The sequence below is a fragment of the Musca domestica genome, unplaced genomic scaffold (assembly GCF_030504385.1).
Source record: "Musca domestica strain aabys unplaced genomic scaffold, Musca_domestica.polishedcontigs.V.1.1 14, whole genome shotgun sequence".
Classification (NCBI taxonomy): Eukaryota; Metazoa; Arthropoda; class Insecta; order Diptera; family Muscidae; genus Musca; species Musca domestica.
In genome coordinates this window covers 15,847,389-15,867,754 of record NW_026712192.1, presented here as the reverse complement: position 1 = coordinate 15,867,754, position 20,366 = coordinate 15,847,389, and the positions used below count along the sequence as shown (strand labels likewise).

The following is a 20,366-nucleotide window of genomic DNA, read 5'->3' as shown; positions in this document are numbered from 1 at the left end:
AATACCGAATATCGGGGGGTACCGTTATATGGGGGCTATACGAAGACGTGGACCTGCACAGACAATTTTCTGGCATAGGCTGTAGTATCCATAACGAACTTCAAATGCGAAATTTGAAACAATTCCGGTAAATAATGTCGCTAAAATCATCAAAATACCGAATATCGGGAGGTACCTTTATATGGGGGCTATACGAAGACGTGGACCTGCATTGCTCATTTTCTGTCTTAGGCTGTAGTATCCATTATGATCTTCAAATACCAAATTCGAAACAATTCCGGTAAATAATGTCGCTGAAACTATAAAAATACCTAATAGTGGGAGGTGAGGATATAGGTCCATGTCTTCGTATAGCCCCCATACAAAGACATGGACCTATATGGCTCATTTTCTGTTTTATGCTGCAGTATCTATTACGAACTTCAAATACCAAATTTTAAACAATTCCGGTAAATAATGTGGCTAAAATCATCTAAATATCGAATATCGGGGGGGCACCGTTATATGGAGGGGGGGCACCGTTATGGACCTGCACAGACAATTTTCAGTCACAGGCAGTAGTATCCTTTACGAACTTCAAATACTAAATTTGAAATAGTTCCGGTAAATAATGTCTCTAAAATCATCAAAATACCGAATATCGGGGGGTACCGTTATGTGGGGCTATACGAAGACGTGGACCTACATGACCCATTTTCTGTATTATGCTGTAGTATCTATTGCAAACTTTAAATACCAAATTTTAAACAATTCCGGTAAGTAATGTCTCTAAAATTATCAAAATACCGAATATCGGGGGGTACCGTTATATGGGGGCTATACGAAGACGTGGGCCTGCATGGCCCATTTTCTGGCTTAGGATGTAGTATTCATTACGAACTTCAAATACCAAATTTGAAACAATTCCGCTAAATAATGTCGCTAAAATCATCAAAATACCGAATATTGGGGGTAACATTGTATGGGGGGCTATAGGAAGACGTGGACCTGTACAGACAATTTTCTGTCATAGGCTGAAGTATCCATTACGAACTTCAAATAACAAATTTGAAACAATTCCGGTGAATAATGTCGCTAAAATCAGCAAAATACCGAATATCGGGAGGTACCGTTATATGGGGGCTATACGAAGACGTGGACCTACAGGGCTCATTTTTTGTCTTAGGCTGTAGTATCCATTACGAACTTCAAATGCGAAATTTTAAACAATTCCGGTAAATAATGTCGCTAAAATCAACAAAATACCGAATATCGGGAGGTACCGTTATATGAGGGCTATACGAAGACGTGAACCTGCATGGTCGATTTTATGTTTTAAGCCGTAGTATCTATTACGAACTTCAAATACCAAAATTGAAACAATTCCGGTTAATAATGTGGCTTAAATCATCTAAATACCGAATATTGGGGGGCACCGTTATATGGAGGCTATACGAAGACGTGGACCTGCACAGACAATTTTCTGTCATAGGCTGTAGTATTCATTAGGAACTTCAAATACTAAATTTTAAATAGTTACGGTAAATAATGTCTCTAAAATCTTGAAAATACCGAATATCGGGAGTCACCGTCCATACTATGTTGGAGGGTATATAAACGAGGAAAATATTAACCTTCATACGAGTCGAGAAAGGGGTCTTTTTAGACCTTTGTTTTAATTAGGTTAAAATCTTAAAATCTTGTAAACAAACAAAATGATCGTGTTTACTTGCCAAAGAGGTCAGTTGAAAATGTGCACCTTCGGTTGGGCACCAGAACTCAAGCGCCGGCCATGGTGAAGGTGAAGGTGTGGGTTGCCATAACAGCCGATGGTCGCTCTCCGCTCGTATTAATCGACCGTGGCATCAGAATATTATAGCGAACATATTCTGGAGGGTGTATAAACCCTTGGGCACGCAAACACTTTGATCGCAAACCTTGGACATTCCAACAGTACTCAGCACCACCGCACTCAACTCAAGTCCGTTACCAATCCTTTGGACTATTGTGTCTAGAGCAAGGTTGGCACTAAAAATACCAAAGTGTCGATGACCTCAAGCAAGCGCTTCGCCGGCAAGGGGCAAAATACCTCAGAGCAACATTCGAGCAGCGTGTGACGGTTTCATTGGCCATTTGAAGGCCATAATTTGTGCCTTATTCTAAAATTTGATGCTATTTCCGACATTTTTTGCTTTCATTGAATAAAATTAAAAAAAAAATTGGCGTTTGACTTTCTTGCAGTTTTTTTTATCTCACCCTGTAAATTTCGAACATAATTCTCTCAAAAACTATTATATCTAGATAAATTGTTTATTCTGAAAAGTATAGTGAAATTTTCTGTAGAATATTTCTGCTTTTGACAACTTCCTCTTAAAATGAAACTTTATGTTAATTTCAGGCGTCAACTCGAAAAAAGTAAAAAAGAAAAATTCATCAAAAAATTAAAAAATATTTTCTAATTTTTTGGGAACATTAATGCAATTAATTTTTATACCCTCAGCCATATGGCTACAGAGGGTATATATCATTTGATACGGTCAAAACGTGCCTAGTCGAAATAACGATTTTAGACTCTAGGTCTCTTTGGACCAAATCCGTTTCAGAACATTTGGAGTCGATCTAGCGATGTCCGTCCGTCCGTCTGTCTGTCTGTCTGTCTGGCTGGCTGGTGCGCACGATAACTCTCGAAGGGAGTATCCGATTTGGTCCAAACTTGGTACATCGTAATATTTTTGTCAAACTTAGATCGAGTTCGGAGATGGACAATATCGCTCCACTCCTTCTGGTACCTCTCACACAAAATGTCAACATTTTCAAAGAAAATAATTTATTGCACAGAAAGAGAAAGGATAATCTGATTTTGCTCGAACTTTGCGAATCCTCATATTTTTATCAGTGCTAGGTTGTGTGCAAAAATGGACAATATCGGCCCACTCCATCAGGGACCTCCCCCACAAAGGGTCAAAATTTTGAATAATTAAAGCTCTTATAAAATGTGATGTAAGAGTTCGATAGTCTTCAAATTCCACACATCCCAATAATTTTATTAGCCTAAGGTCTGGTGCAAAAACGGAATGTATCGGTCTACTCCTTCTGGTACCTCCGCCACAAAAGGTCGAAATTTTCAAAAAAATATTTTTTGCACAAAAAGAGAAACGATAATGCGATTTTGCTCGAACTTTGCAAATCCTCATATTTTCATCAGTGCTAGGTCATGTGCGAAAATGGACAGTATCGGTCCACTCCACCAAGTACCTCCCCCACAAAGGGTCAACATTTTGAATAATTATATAAATAATGTAATGTAAGGGTCCGAACGTATCAAAATTTCACACCTTTCAATATTTTTATAAACCCAAGATCTGGTGCTAAAATGGGATGTATCAGTCCACTCCTTCTGGTACCTCCCCCAGAAAGTGTAGAAATTTTGAATACCCATGAAGCTCATAAAACGCCAAATTAATATCCGATTCCATTTAGACTTGGCACATCTCAATATTTCTATCAACACAAGATCTCTTATAAAGGTGGTATAGATTGAACCATTTCTTCCCCCCCATACATAGGGTTCAAGATTTTGAAAAACAAAACTCTCAAATAAAGCGAAATAAATTTCCAACTCTCTTTAAATATCACACACACAAATATTTTGGCTAAAACAAGATCTGTTTTGAAGTTGATATATATCTGCCAACCCCTTCTGGAGTCACAATTTTCAATAATTATATCTGTTATAACTTTCGTAACAATTTAGCAATACTTTACTACTTTCTATTCTCAAATATTTCTCTCAATAAGAAGCCTGATATGAATATGAAATTTATCGGTATTTATGATTTCGCATAAAATTGGACATAAATATCCTTTCTTGTAATCTTGGCCAATATTTCGCTCAATATTTTTTATTTGTATCAGATGAAGTATAAAAGTGGAATATTTCGGTAGCCTCTATCTTGTAAATCACGCACATTTTAACACTTTCTAAATAATATTACATATCTCAATTAAGGTGAAGGAGTGAGTCGATATAATCCATACAATGATCGTCGAAATATTTATATCATATTTTTGGGTCCGATACGAAATGGACAATATTGGCCCATTCCTTTGGGAACCTGCTCCATAGAGGGTCAAACGTTTGAATAATTGCAGCACTAGTCAAATTATATTTAAATAATCGAACACAGGCTGAGGGTATATATCTGCCGGCAATACCGACTGATACTTTTTAACTTGTTTTATATACAATGGGTATAGAGATTTCCTTCCTTTGGTAATTTGTAGTGAAATTTGATGAAGAATATTTTTGTCTTTAAGATCATCCATCTACAATGATGCCTTGTTGGAGATTTTTGCATACACCCACATAAAGTATAGCTTTAAACTTAAAATGTGTTTTTAATGTTCCTGAAATGTAAGTAAGATTTGGACTGCTGATGTCGTCTAGGACCTATGGTAGAATTTAATGAAATAAAATTTTATGAAATATTTTGACTTATTACGATCTCGTTAAAAGGCCGTTTTTAATGATATCTAAAACAAGTAAAATAGTATCAGTCGGTTTTGCCGACAGATGTATACCCTCAGCCTTGAGTTACGAACGTGACAGATTTGGACTATATCGACTACTTCTTGTACTTTATATGAGGTATGTGCACCTTTTCGGAAAATGGAAATATGCCTCAGGTAACAGATACAGCGGACCGAAGTATTCCATTTTCACACTTCATCTAATACAGATAAAATACATCATCCTAGTTTGAATAGAATCGGATGATAATTTTGCGTTTTATGAACTTCATGGATACTCATAATTTTGACCTTTTGTGGGGGAGGTACCAGAAGGAGTGGACCGATATATCCCATCTTCACACCAGATCTTGAGTTAGTAGAAATAATGGGACGTGTGTAATATGAAGAGAACTGGATGTTTATTTCGGATTCTTTGGAATAGAATCGTGTTCAAATGTTTTAAGAGCGTGATGAATATTCAAAATTTCGACCTTTTGTGGGGGAGGTACTTGATGGAGTGGACCTACGTTATCCATTTTTTCACCTGACCTAGAACTGATGTAAATATCAGGATTTGCAAAGTTGGAACAAAATCGGATTATCGATTCTCTTTCTGTGCAGAAAATATTTTTTTTTTATATATTTTATTTTTTTGAAAATCTTGATCATTTGTGTGGGAGGTACCAGAAGGAGTGGACCGATATATTCCATCTTAACACCAGACCTTGGGTTAATATACATATTAAGATGTGTGAAATTTGAAGACAATCGGACTCTTACATCACATATTATGAGAGTTGTAATTATTCAAAATTTTGACCATTTGTGGGGGAGGTACTTGATGGAGTGGACCGATATTGTCCATTTTCACACTTGACCTAACACTTACGCAAATATTGAGATTTGCAAAGTTGGGCCAAAATCGGTTTATCGCTTCTCTTTCTGTGCAAAAAATAAATTTTTTGAAAATTTCGACCTTTTGTGGGGGAGGTACCAGAAGGAGTGGACCGATATTGTCCATTTTTACACTTGACCTAGCACTTACGCAAATATTGAGATTTGCAAAGTTTGAGCAAAATCGGATTATCGTTTCTCTTTCTGTGCAAAAAATATATATTTGTTAAAATTTCGACCATTTGTGGGGGAGGTACCAGAAGGAATGGACCGATATATTCCATCTTAACACCAGACCTTGGGCTAATATAAATATTGGCATGTGTGAAATTTGAAGACAATCGGACTCTTACATCACATATTATGAGAGTTGTAATTATTCAAAATTTTGACCATTTGTGGGGGAGGTACTTGATGGAGTGGACCGATATTGTCCATTTTCACACTTGACCTAACACTTACGCAAATATTGAGATTTGCAAAGTTGGGCCAAAATCGGTTTATCGCTTCTCTTTCTGTGCAAAAAATAAATTTTTTGAAAATTTCGACCTTTTGTGGGGGAGGTACCAGAAGGAGTGGATCGATATTGTCCATTTTTACACTTGACCTAGCACTTACGCAAATATTGAGATTTGCAAAGTTTGAGCAAAATCGGATTATCGTTTCTCTTTCTGTGCAAAAAATATATATTTGTTAAAATTTCGACCATTTGTGGGGGAGGTACCAGAAGGAATGGACCGATATATTCCATCTTAACACCAGACCTTGGGCTAATATAAATATTGGCATGTGTGAAATTTGAAGACAATCGGACTCTTACATCACATATTATGAGAGTTGTAATTATTCAAAATTTTGACCATTTGTGGGGGAGGTACTTGATGGAGTGGACCGATATTGTCCATTTTCACACTTGACCTAACATTGACGCAAATATTAAGATTTGCAAAGTTGGGGCAAAATCGGTTTATCGCTTCTCTTTCTGTGCAAAAAATAAATTTTTTGAAAATTTCGACCTTTTGTGGGGGAGGTACCAGAAGGAGTGGACCGATATTGCCCATCTCCGAACTCGATCTAAGTTTGACAAAAATATTACGATGTATCAAGTTTGGACCAAATCGGATACTCCCTTCAAGAGTTATCGTGCGCACCAGCCAGCCAGACAGACAGACAGACAGACAGACGGACGGACAGACGGACGGACGGACATCGGTAGATCGACTCCAAATGTTCTGAAACGGATTTGGTCCAAAGAGACCTAGGGTCTAAAACCGTTATTTCGACTAGGCACGTTTTGACCGTATCAAATGATATATACCCTCTGTAGCCATATGGCTGAGGGTATAAAAAGGACCAAAAATTCCCCTTTTTCTACCTTCAGCCATATGGCTACAGAGGGTATATATCATTTGATACGGCCAAAACGTGCCTAGTCGAAATAACGGTTTTAGACCCTAGGTCTCTTTGGACCAAATCCGTTTCAGAACATTTGGAGTCGATCTACCGATGTCCGTCCGTCCGTCCGTCTGTCTGTCTGGCTGGCTGGTGCGCACGATAACTCTCGAAGAGAGTATCCGATTTGGTCCAAATTGGCTACAACGTAATATTTTTGTCAAACTTAGATCGAGTTCGGAGATGGGCAATATCGGTCCACTCCTTCTGGTACCTCCCCCACAAAAGGTCGAAATTTTCAAAAAATATATTTTTTGCAAGGAAGAGAAAGGATAATCCGAATTTGCTCCAACTTTGCAAATTCTAATATTTGCGTCAGTGCTAGGTCAGGTGTGAAAATGGGCAATATCGGTCCACTCCATCAAGTACCTCCCCCACAAATGGTCAAAATTTTGAACAATTACAACTCTCATAAAATGTTATGTAAGAGTCCGATTGTTTTCAAATTTCACACATCCCAATATTTATATTAACCCAAGGTCTGGTGTTAAGATGAACAATATCGGTCCACTCCTTCTGGTACCTCCCCCACAAAAGGTCGAAATGTTCAAAAATATATTCTTTGCACAGAAAGAGAAAGAATAATCCAAATTTGCTGCAACTTTGCAAATCCTAATATTTGCGTCAGTGCTAGGGCAGGTGTGGAAATGGACAATATCGGTTCACTCCATCAAGTACCTCCCCCACAAATGGTCAAAATTTTGAATAATTACAACTCTCATAAAATGTTATGTAAGAGTCCGACTGTCTTCAAATTTCACACATCCCAATATTTATATTAACCCAAGGTCTTGTGTTAAGATGAACAATATCGGCCCACTCCTTCTGGTACCTCCCCCACAAAAGGTCGAAATTTTCAAAAAAGAAAAAAAAAATTTTTTGCACAGAAAGAGAAAGGCTAATCCGAATTTGCTCCGACTTTGCGAATCCTAATATTTGCGTCAGTGCTAGGACAGGTGTGAAAGTGGACAATATCGATCCACTCCATCAAGTACCTCCCCCACCAAATATTGAAATTTTGAGTACCCATGAAGCTCATAAATCGCCAAATTAACATCCGATTCCATTTAGACTTGGCACATCTGTCGAAATATTTATATCATATTTTGGGTCCGATAGGAAATGGGCAATACTGGCCCATTCCTTCGGGATCTGCTTCATAGAGGGTCAAATGTTTGAATAACCTTAACACTAGTCAAAATATATTTAGATAATTGTACATAGGCTGAGGGTATATCTCTGGCGGCAATACCGACTGATACTTTTTAACTTGTTTGATTGGAATTAGGAAAAATTGCTTAATTTCTCTGAAATAAAGAAGATTTTTTATTAACAAAACTTGATAATATTTTTACGTGGTACATATTGAATATACAAAATCCACTTGTTCAGAGACTTATAATGAAATTTGATTCTGATTAATTCTCCCTTTGACACTTCCCCCAAAATCTGATGTATTAATGGAGATTTGGCCTTAGAATGGGAACATGTTAAATTAACAGTAAAGAATGCACACACACAATTTTCACTCTTAGAACATACATTTTGAATCTAGTAGAATCTAGTCTCTTGTAACTAGATACAGGATTTATTCCAAGATTTATAATGAAATTTTGTGTAGAATATTTCTTCTTTTGACACCTTCTGCCTAAACTAAAATTTTATGCTAGTTTCAGGCGTCAAGTCGAAAAAAGTCTATGGAAAAACTCTTCAAAAAAAATTGGAAAAGTATTTTCGAATTTTTTGGTAAGTTTGAAGAATTTTTTTTTTTTTTTTGGTATTTAATGGAAATAGAGATTTCTTTCCTGTTGAGACTTATAGTAAAATTTGAAGGAAATTTTTAACCATTTCTAAAAAAGGACAAAAAAGACCAGTTTTTTGACAGTTTTTTCTAATGTCAATAAATTCCTGGCGTAATATAATAAGATCTAGACTCTTGGCGTCTCCTAGGTACAGTAGGGGAATTTTATGAAAAATAATTTTGTAGAATATTTTGACTTGTTACGGGGAGTTTTTAACCATAAGACCCAAAAGACCCCTTTTTTGACTCGCATGAGCGTTACATTTCACGACTAAAATATTCCTCGCATTTTTTCTGCAGTATTGCTAGAGACACTGTTAACCTTAAATGCACGGCTTTCGAGCAATCTTAATCTGAAAATTTTCCAAAAGTGTCGAAGAGGAGCAAATTTAACCATAAAAATTCTCTGTAATATATATGGATCTACCAATAGTAGAATTTTATGACAAATATTTTTGCGGAATACCCTATCTTGTTACGACCCCGTTTAAAGAGAGTTTTTACCATCTTTTAAAAAATGAACAAAAAGACCCTTTTTATACCCTCCACCATACTATGGAGGGCATATTAACTTTGTCATTCCGTTTGTAACTCCTCGAAATACTCATGTCAGACCGAACAAAGTATATATATTCTTGGTCAGCGTAAAATTCTAAGGCGATTTAGCGATTTCCGTCTTTCTGTCTGTCTATCTATCTTTCGAACGAATTGAGATAGAAGGCTACAATTTTGCACACTTGTTTATATTTCCAGTAGGCAGGTTAAGTTCATAAATGGAACATATAGGTCCACGTTTTCATATAGCCCCCATATAAAAGTACCTCCCGATATTCGATATTTTGATGATTTTAGCGACATTATTAACCGGAATTGTTTCAAATTTGGCATTTGAAGTTCGTAGTGGATGCTACAGCCTATGACAGAAAATTGTCTGGCAGGTCCACGTCTTCGTATAGCCCCATATAACGGTACCTCCCAAAAGAATTGTTTCAAATTACGTGTTTAGAGTTCGTAATGGGAACTACAGTCAGTGACAGAAAATTGTCTATACAGGTCCAGGTCTTCGTATAGGCCCAATACCACCCTATATTCGGTATTTTGATGATTTTAGCAACATTATCCGCCGGAAATGTTTCAAATTTGGTATTTAAAATTCGAAATGGATACTACAGCCTAGGACAAAAAATTGTCTGTGCAAGTCCATGTCTTCGTATAGCCCCCATATAACGGTACCTCCCGATATTCGGTATTTTGATGATTTTAGCGGCATTATTCAGCGGAATTGTTTCAAATTTGGTATTTGAGATTGGTAATGGATGCTACAGCCTATCACAGAAAATTGTCTGTGCAGGTCCACGTCTTCGTATAGCCCCCATATAACGGTACCTCCCACTATTCGGTATTTTGATGATTTTAGAGTCATTATTCACCAAAATTGTTTCAAATTACGATTTTAGAGTTCGTACAGTCAGTGACAGAAAATTGTCTATACAGGTCCAGGTCGTCGTAAAGGCCCCATACATCAGTACCTCCCTATATTTGGTATTTTGACGATTTTAGGTACAATACCCACCGAAATTGTTTGAGTTGTCGTATTTGAAGTTCGTATTGGATGCTACAGCCTGTGACAGAAAATTGTCTATGCTGGTCCAGGTCTTCGCACAGCTCCGATATAACGGTACATCCCTATATACCATATTTTGATGATTTTAGCTTCACCGTTTATTTCAAGTTTCGAATTTAAATATGGTAATGGCTTATGACAAAAAATGCCTATGTAGGTCCACGTCGTATAGACCCCAATATAAGGGCTATATTCGGTATTTTTAAAATTTTAACAGAATTTTTTAAGGATTTTATTTTTTGAAAATGTTCAAATTTGTTCCAAATGGTGGAGGGTATTCAAAGTTCGGCTCGTCCGAACATACTGCTTTTTAACTTGTTAAAATGTCAAAATATTCCCCCGATTTTTATCTGCAATATTGCTGAAGACCCTATGTACCATAAATGCACGGATTCCAAAGAACCTTTATCCAAAATTTTCCAAAGGTTTGGAAAATGGGGGAAGTTGCCCTCTCTTGTTGGGTTAATGTAAACTTTTTTTGCTCTACTTTCATAATCTGCTGAATTATCCCCGTAATTATTGAAAAAGTAAGATTTTGCCGCACAGTGTTATTGATGGTACGATTTTGGGTAAAACAACATTTTTTTCGAGAAAAACACATTTTAAGCGGAATTTTTGAGGCCCTGATTTTATTGGTTATTTGGCTACAAATGTTTTTTATTATCAGCCACATTGAAATAAGGTTTTTAAATCCTAGATCTCTTTTTGGACAAAATACGTTTTAGGATATTTGGAGTCGATCTAAAGGGATTCGTCCGTTCGTCCACCAAAGGCGAAACACGTCGCATTATCTTGGCATGAGTGGAGCTTCGCCAGATTCATTTTATCAATGCATCCCTTTAATGGGTCGTTAACAGCTCAACTCGAAAGAAAAGTCATGGAATACTTTTTCACAAATGACATTTGACCTAAACAGGCATAGATTTCAATATTTCAAAATTTGGTACCTCGTAATATCAAGATTGAAGATCCATATTCTGGTACTACCGTCATAAATATAATAGACTGATGGTATCTACTGCTCTGCAAAACCGACTAATTCATACCAACTTCTTTTGCAACCAACCATAAAATGTTCAATAGTTTCTATTGATTGACCTAAAAAACTTCATTCGGAGCTATTAACCCCAATAAAAAACTTTTACTTTCCTATTTTACAACTAAACGATTAACTAGCTGAATTTTCCGTACTTCATCCTTGAAAAAAAAAATATTGAGTAGCAATGCAATCATTTAAACTCATTTCATGGCAATTCATCACTCAAGCCAAAATTAGATCTGACATCAAGTTAACCCCAACTCAAATCTCCCCTAGGTTTAATTTCCTCGCAAAGATGCTTAGTAATGTCCTTGATGCAAATTTTCTCATTTGGCTTTGCTTGTGGAGTATTACTGAATGATGATATCCTTAATTAAAAGGGGGGCTACAACACACAATGCATTTCTGATTTTGAATTTGTCCTTAACGTTGTATGTGTGTGTGAGAGTAAGCGTTTGCCTGTATGTGTTGCTACACGTAATACATAATTACGTTAACTGCAGCGGCGGGCACATCAAGCCACCGTTATCCTTTAATATTTTGCTGAGAGGGAGAAGCTTTTTATTCCATTAAAACCCTGTTGTAAGAGAGTAGAATATGCATTTGATGTTCCCGTACACACACACATACACTAACAAAGGGGATATATTCGTAATGCAACATGGCAACATTGGCAATCATTAATAAATTATCTTTCATTTTTTTGTTTTCTTTGGGATTTCTTTTCAATACATGCTTCGTTCCAGTCATGTACGATATGATGTAACTCTCATCTCAGTGGTATTGTTCCAAGCACCTGATGGAGTTATAATTGTCATGGGAAATGAACATAGAAGCCTCGTTGCCTAGTGACCCTCCAGCAAAACACAATAAAACAATGAATCTGGGGGTTAGCAAATTTGAACTAGGGTGGATGATATTGCTTGAAAATTGTTCAAATTCAAAAATTTTTTCGTGTTCCAATATCTAAGGTTTATATTAGCGTCCCTTACGAATGTACGAAAAAAAGGGAAATTTTTGGGTAAGGGGGATAAGAGAGGGAGGAGATGGGTAGAGGGACAGAAAAAACACATGCATAGAAATATAATAACAATTTTGACAAGTTAAAAAGCAGTAAGTTCGGCCGGGCCGAACTTTGAATACCCTCCACCGTTTGGAACAAATTTGGAAATTTTCAAAAAAAAAAAACCCTCAAAAAATTTTGTTAAAATTTAAAAAATACCAAATATATCCATTATATTGGCGTTTATACGACGTGGGCCTACCTAGGCATTATTTGTCATAAGCCATTACCATATTCAAATTCGAAACTTGAAATAAACGGCGAATAATGTAGCTAAAATCATCAAAATATGACATATATAGATATGTACCGTTATATCGGAGCTGAGCGAAAACCTAGACCTGCATAGACAATTTTCTGTCACAGGCTGTAGCATCTCTTACGAACTTCAAATGCCACATCTCAAACAATTTCGGTGAGTATTGTACCTAAAATCATCAAAATACCGAATATAGGGTGGTACTGATATATGGGGCCTATACGAAGACCTGGACCTACATAGACAATTTTCTGTCACAGACTGTAGTATTCGTTACGAACTTCAAATACCAATTTTTAAACAATTCCGGTGAATAATGTCGTTAAAATCACCAAAATACTGGATATCGGGAGGTACCGTTATATGGGGGCTATACGAAGACCCGGACCTGCATAGACAATTTTCTGTCATAGGCTGTAGCATCCATTACGAATCTCAAATACCATATCATCATCAAAATACCGAATATAGCAAGGTACCGTTATATTGGGGCTATACGAAAACGTGGACTTGCACAGACAATTTTGCAAGCACAGACAATATCCATTTCGAACTTTAAATACCAAATTTGAAATCATCAAAATACTGAATATCGGGAGGTACCGTTATATGGGGGCTATACGAAGACGTGGACTTGCACAGACAATTTTCTGTTATAGGCTGTAGTATTCATTACGAACTTCATATACTAAATTTGAAATAGTTCCGGTAAATAATGTCGCAAAAATCATCAAAATAACGAATATCGGGAGGTACCTTTGTATGGGGGCTATATGAAAACGTGGACCTACATGGCCCATTTACGAACTTATCCTGCCTACTGGAAAAATAAACATGTGTGCAAAATTTTAGTCTTCTATCTCAATTCGTTCGAAAGATAGAGTAATTACAACAGACAGACGGACCGACAGATGGACAGACAGACGGACATCGCTAAATCGACTTAGAATTTTACGTTGATCAAGAATTTATAAATTTTGTTGGGTCTGACATGAGTATTTCGAGGAGTTACAAACGGAATGACAAAGTTAATATACCCTCCATAGTATGGTGGAGGGTGTAAAAAAACTAACAGAGAGCTCTCCAATACTAGAACCTGCTAGATTTTGAGCTAATTCTTGCACTCGCTCGAAAACGAGGAAAATGTGCTCGCTCTTATTCGAGCGACATCAAAAAATTCAGTTTGCTCTACATTTTTTCCTGCACTCTGGAGCGGTTCACTTGAAATCGAGTGAGTTTCACTCTTTGAACAAATTCAAGCTAGTTTTTCGAAGTCCTCGATTATTTCATGCCACTCAAAAGGTCCATCCACAAAGTCTAATTTTGCCATACTCTTTCCAACATTTCGGCCAGCAACTCTGGAATAAATTCTTCAATGTTGTCTTCCAATGCATCAATTGAAGCTGGCTCATCTGTATAGGTATGACCCTCAATTCAGTCCCAGAAAAAATTACCTAACCTGCCCCAAATGTAAAATAAAATGTTCACCTAACTGGGCTCTCAGTTAGTCCATTGTTAAGTCTGCTGTTTGGCGGCGACTTGTTGAAACCACACATCATGCAAATCAAAGCTCTTGCATTTTTGATAAAAAAATAAATAAAAATTGGATATCGTGTCACGGTAGCTCTCACCATTCAAGGTTACGTTCCGATTTGCAACACCTTCTTTTAAGGGTCCAATGAATGGATGCATTGGTAGCTTTTGCAATTTTTTGGAGTCAAATTAGCTTCGTCGCTGAACACAATAAATCGGGTGATAAACCTTCTTAATAGAGCAGACATTTTCATAATAAATTGAATGAAAGCAAAAAATGTCGGAAATAACATCAAATTTTAGAATAAGTTTAGATTTGTACGAATTTGTGACCTTTGGCACGAATTATGGCCTTCAAACGTCCAATGAAACCGTCACACGGATTGGTATTCAGAGATTTTGGTGGCCATTGTGCGCTGGAAATGAAGCGAGGAACCTCATTTTGTAACCATTCTTGGGTGGCGGGCGCTGGGTGCGATGGTGCTGAGTCCTGTTGGAATGTCCAAGGTCTGCGGCCAAAATGTTTGCGTACCCAAGGCTTTAATACACCATCCAGAATATTTTCGCGATATTATTCGACATTTATCCTGATGCCACGGTCGATTAATACGAGCGGAGAGCGACCATCGGCTGTTATGGCGACCTTTGAGTTCTGGTGACAAACCGAAGTTGCACATTTTCAGCTGAACTCTTTGGCATTGTAAACACGATCATTTTGTTTGGTTACAAACTGCTGGACAACGAATGTTTTCAAATCGGAGAAAACCAAATTCGGCAGTTCACCACTTTCGGCCAAGCGAAGCAACTCCTTACTTCTTTTAAGTCTATTTTATTTCTGTTGCGGTCTAAGTTCTTGCACTCTTTATGGTATTTCTAAGGCCTTACCCCGTGCTCATTTTTCAATATTTGCTGAATGGAATATTGCGATATGTTCAGCTCACGAGCCATTTTTCGGCAACGGCGACGCGGGTTTCGATCAAGTCGCTTTTTTACATTTCGAACCATTGCTGCTGATGTTGGTTGCTGTGTTCTTCCGCCCATTTCCTTGATGTCGGGCTACGCTACCAGTATCACGGTAACAAGCGATGGTACGAGACACAAAGGATTTATTCACATTTAAATGCTGGAGAACTCTAACGATAGCCACTTGTAGTTTTCCAGCCAAAATAAAGAAATCACACTATCACGCTTGAATTCCATCACGAATAACTTTTTTTCTGGACAATTCTCACCAAAATGCTTTTGTACGCTTGTAAGCAATATAATGAGCTATCACTGGAATAATTTTAACAGCTGTCGGACGAGTGGCTTAGAAATGACATCAGTCTGACGTTGGTTTCAGTTTTTTCATCTCTCCCTGTATTCCAAGAAATAAAAATACCCTTTATTTGTTACTCGACAGAAAGTAAGAAATACTTAAATTGATGTTAAAATTACTACTTTTTATACCCTCCACCATAGTATGGAGGTTATATTATGTTTGTCTTTCCGTTTGTAACACCTCGAAATATATATTTTAGACCCCACAAAGTATATAAATTCTTGATCAGCATAAAATTCTATGTCGATTTAGCGAAGTCCGTCCGTCTGTCCATCTGTAGAAATCACTCTAGCTTCCGAACGAAATAAAGGAAGTTGTTAAAAATATACTCAAATGTTTATTAAGTCTGCAGAACTTTTGGTATTGGTATATTAAGTCTGCAGAACTTTTGGTATTGAAAATGGGCCATGTAGGTCCACGTCTTCGTATAGCCCCCATATAACAGTATCCCCCGATATTCGGTATTTTGTTGATTTTAGCGACATTGTGTACCGAAATTGTTTCAAAATTAGTATTTGAAGTTTGTAATGAATACTGCAGCCTATGACAGAAAATTGTCCATGCAGGTCCACGTCTGCGTGTAGCCCAATTATAACGTTACCCCCCGATATTCGGTATTTTTAAGATTTTAGCGACATTATTTACCGAAATTATTTCAAATTTTGTATTTAAAATTCGTAATGGATACTACAGCCTATGACAGAAAATTGTCTGTGCAAGTCCACGTTTTATAACCCCCATGCACCCAGAGAAAAAATGACAACATCCGTGTATGAAATGACCACATCCGTGTATGATAGTGTATCAACCACGTTTGGTGTCAAAATGAGCACGCTGTTGTCATTTTGACACCGAGATTTTGGCAACGATTTCAACAACAGATGTGCATGAAATGAGCACATACGTGGTCATTTCGAGCACGCCCCGTTGTCAGATTGTCAACGCTTCGTTGTCAGATCGTCAACGCTTCGTTGTCAGATTGTCAACGCTCCGTTGTCGGATTGTCAACGCCCGTTGTCAGATTGAAATCAATGGTGGTCATTTTTTGATATCCGTTCCTTTTCCATTTTATACCCTTAGTAGAAGAAACGACATTTTTTGAAAAGTATTTTATTGAACGAAACCAATTACATAAATTCAATATAAATACATATTTGATTTAACAAAACAATTCGAATTACATATATTCAATGTATAGAAACAAATTAAATTAACTTAAATCTGAAATAAACTTTTCCATTATTCATAGGATATAAGTGAAATGGGTAAGTAATAAAATCTAAAATTGGTATTAAAAAAATTGTATCCTCATTCAGAGAACCAACTTCATACGATTGTAAATGGTAATCAAAGTTTTTAACTTTTAATTGGTTACATAAAATGTAAACATTTTCATTTTCAATTATTAAATGTTTAATTTTGAAAAGTTCAATTGCGGCATTATTTGTTGCTAAATAATAGTTTTTTTTATACCTAGTTCCCTTAAAAAAAATGTCATCAGACACTTTGCAATTTTGGTAATTTAAAACTGGCTTACTTTTTTTGTAACAATATTCCTCTTTTGCCAAATCTTTCTTTCTTAAATTGGTCCCATTTAGAAAGTAGAAGATTGCCTTTCTGTGGATACATAATATCGAAATCAATGTTGACCTAAAACGAAACATTAGTATCCATATACAAATAAATAGCTCATGGCTACTTACCAATTCTGAAGCTCTTGCATCGGACAACTTCGTCCATTCAAGGAGAAATGTATGGCTACTTAAATTTTTTATATCTCTTTGCCGTATGTTAAAAGATCTTTTCCATTTTTCGCAGATCGATCCCCAATCATTACATTCTCTTAGTAAGGAAGCTTTCAATGAATTTTCAACTGATTCATCAATTTCGGGAACATCTTTGTTACAAAAATTAGGAGATGTGTGAGTTGCTGCTTTGCTTGTGCTAGGCTCGGAAATCAAAAGCTTTATTCTTTTGGACTTCTTGTTTCTATACTTGGCATAAAGTTTTCCGCTTGCGTTGTTCTTTCCTTTTCTTGAAATGTAATAATAATCCTAAAAATAAAGACATATTATAAGTTAAGAAACTACATAATCAGATACGTTGTTTATATTGTTAATCTTACCCTCATTTCGTTTTCAAGAGGAAAAACGGAACAAATTTCATCCAATATGCGCATATAGTCTTGAGTGTAAAGAGTAACATTGTTGGTTAAAATATCTTCAATAATTATATTAATTATATCATCTCTTTGCTCGTCACTTAATTTCTTATTAACGCTACTACATTCAAGCGCTAGTTTCCCCTTCGAGGTATGTGTTAACAATTCCGTTAGATCCTATATTAAATAAAAAAACTACATTAACTATGCTTACACAAATATTACTCTTACCTTACCTCTGACAAAATTCCTTTGGCTTTTGAGCAGTTCGAACCTGTAGTGTCGGGAGTACCAGGAGTACTTGCAGGTGTCTCGTTGCGTTTCCACCATTCACCTATTTTAGATGGAACTGACATAGTTTCGTCATCAATCCCGAGCTATTGTTATGACAATATTAATACTGAGTTCAACACTGTAAAACAAATAATACGTACCTTTCGTTTTTTCCAAGCAAAGAGCTTTTCTCTGAATTCAACTCGCAGTCCCAATGGTGGCACTGCTTCCTTTAAATCTTCTTTTTTCAAGTACTGCAAACTGCGAAATGTTACATGTGATGCTAAAAGAACAAAAAAGAAAATTCTTTGTTAATTACACTGATTAACTGAAAAATTCATTTTTATTTACTTACCTTTTAATTGTTCAAAAAGCGACTCCATATTTATTCCTTTTAAGAACTCCCTTAACATATAATCGTCCTCATTGTTTTCCGCATCTTGACTGCTGCAATGGTTTGTATCGCGAACCACAACAATATTGCCATCGATTTCTAACAACTCACCAATGATATTTTGAGGATCTTGCGAATTATTATTCATTTTCAATAAATTTTTTGCACAATGCGTCCTTTCTCTTTCAATAACACGGAAAAAATGGTAAATATGCAGCCGATTGCACACGAGTAAAAAAAATGACAACGGTGGTGCATGATTCATACACGGTAGTTGCTAAAATGGCAACGATCGTGTACGATTCATGCACGTCGGTGTACAAAGTAACAACGGTGGTGCATCATTATGCAGGTGGTGGTGCATAATTCATACACGACCGGTGTCATATTGACAACGACCGTGTGTGAATCATGCACCACCGTTGTCATTTTTTACTCGTGTGTAATCGGCTGCAATTACCAATATTACAAATGGACAAATTAAGCACGGCTGTTGTTGGTACCGAAAGTTGACCACGTCTCGGTGTCAATTTGAGCACGTTCGTGCACAATTCACCAACAGCCGTTGTTGAAAAATATAACAACGGGTCGTTGCGAAAATGACAACATACGTGCTTGATTTCGCAACGGGATTTTTCCCTCAGTGTGGTACCTCCCTATATTCGGTATTTTGATGATTTTAGCGACATTATTCACCGGAATTGTTTCAAATTCGGTATTCGAAGTTCGTAATGGATACTTCAGCATAAGACAGAAAATGGGCAATGTAGGTCCACGTCTTCGTATAGCCCCCATATAACGGTACCCCCCCCCCCCCCCCCCCCCCCGATTTTCGGTATTTTGATGATTTAAGCGGCATTATTTACCGGAATTGTTTCAAATTTGGTATTTGAAGTTCGTAATGTATGCTACATCCTACGACAGAAGATGAGCCATGTAGGTCCATGTCTGCGTATAGCCCAAATATAACGTTACCCACCCCCCACCCCCCCCCCCCCCATTTTCGGTATTTCAAAGATTTTAGCGAAATTATTTACCGGAATTATTTCAAATTTTGTATTTGAAGTTCGTAATTACAGCCTGTGACAGAAAATTGTCCCTACAGGTACCTCTTCGTATAGCACCCATTTAACGGCAACCCCCCAATATGCGGTATTTTGATGATTTTAGCGACATTATTTACCGGAATTATTTCAAATTTTGTATTTTAAGTTCGTAATGGATACTACAGCCTTTACCAGAAAATTATCTGTGCCGGCTTATGACAAAAGTTCCGTATGCAGGTCCACGTCGTCGTATAGAAATTTTAATGGATTTTAATTTTTTGAAAATTGCCAAATTTGTATTCAAAGTTCGGCCCTGTCGAACTTACAGCTTTTTTACTTATTATTTTCTTGCATAATTCAATAATATTCAATTTCTTTTTTAATTTCAGGTATGTTTTCTTACACATTTTGAATAAATAATTTAAAAATCTCACAATGGGTATGTATATAAAAATCACTCAAATTTTTTCAGTTGTTATATGTTCGATGATGAGTTACTAACCTAGGAGTTGAGTATAAATGTTTCATAAACACACAAATTATTGCCAAGGGTGTAGAAGGTTGCTGCAGAGAATTAAGGCCAACAAAAAAAAATTAATTTAAAAATTTACTTTTATATGGAGCAGATATCCTTCATCAATCCCAGTCGTCAGCCAAATCATTATGCAGATTTGAGATGTAGAAAAAAACCGGGGAAATTACGCGTATTGTATTTGTTTGTGATAAAATTATGGGAGTAAATTCTCGATGCTGAGACTCTTTAGGTTATACCGTCGCTTTCAGTATCTATTTTTTAGATTAATGCAAAATATGCCTACGAATAGTGAAGATTTTTATACCCTCCACCATAAATAGTATGGAGGGTATATAAAGTTCGTCATTCCGTTTGTAACTCATCGAAATAATAATTTTAGACCCAAAAAAGTATATATATATATTCTTGATCAGCGTAAAATTCTAAGACGATTTATCCCTGTCCGTCCGTCTGTCCGTTTGTTGTAATCACGCTACTGTC

General features: G+C 36.6%; 1 protein-coding gene across 1 annotated transcript; it reads right to left on the bottom strand.

Moving 5' to 3' along the window:
- Positions 1–13,940: 13,940 nt before the first annotated feature.
- On the bottom strand, positions 13,941–18,937 carry LOC131801055 (uncharacterized). Its single transcript, XM_059119021.1, has 6 exons — positions 18,267–18,937; positions 18,073–18,194; positions 17,875–18,015; positions 17,603–17,815; positions 17,015–17,531; positions 13,941–14,035 (listed from the first exon to the last, which is right to left on the bottom strand). Exons 1-6 carry the CDS (start codon positions 18,568–18,570, stop codon positions 13,941–13,943), a joined length of 1,392 nt encoding a protein of 463 aa, XP_058975004.1. The 5' UTR covers positions 18,571–18,937.
- Positions 18,938–20,366: the final 1,429 nt, after the last annotated feature.

Excerpts from the sequence above, each read along its gene's own strand:
- LOC131801055 (XM_059119021.1), bottom strand. The coding sequence starts at position 18,570 with ATGAATCATGCACCACCGTTGTCATTTTTTTTACTCGTGTGCAATCGG. Across the intron at positions 18,016-18,072 it reads TTGCTTGGAAAAAACGAAAG|CTCGGGATTGATGACGAAAC; the intron begins GTACGTATTATT and ends TCATAACAATAG. Across the intron at positions 14,036-17,014 it reads GGAATATTGTTACAAAAAAA|ATGAGCCAGCTTCAATTGAT; the intron begins GTAAGCCAGTTT and ends ATACCTATACAG.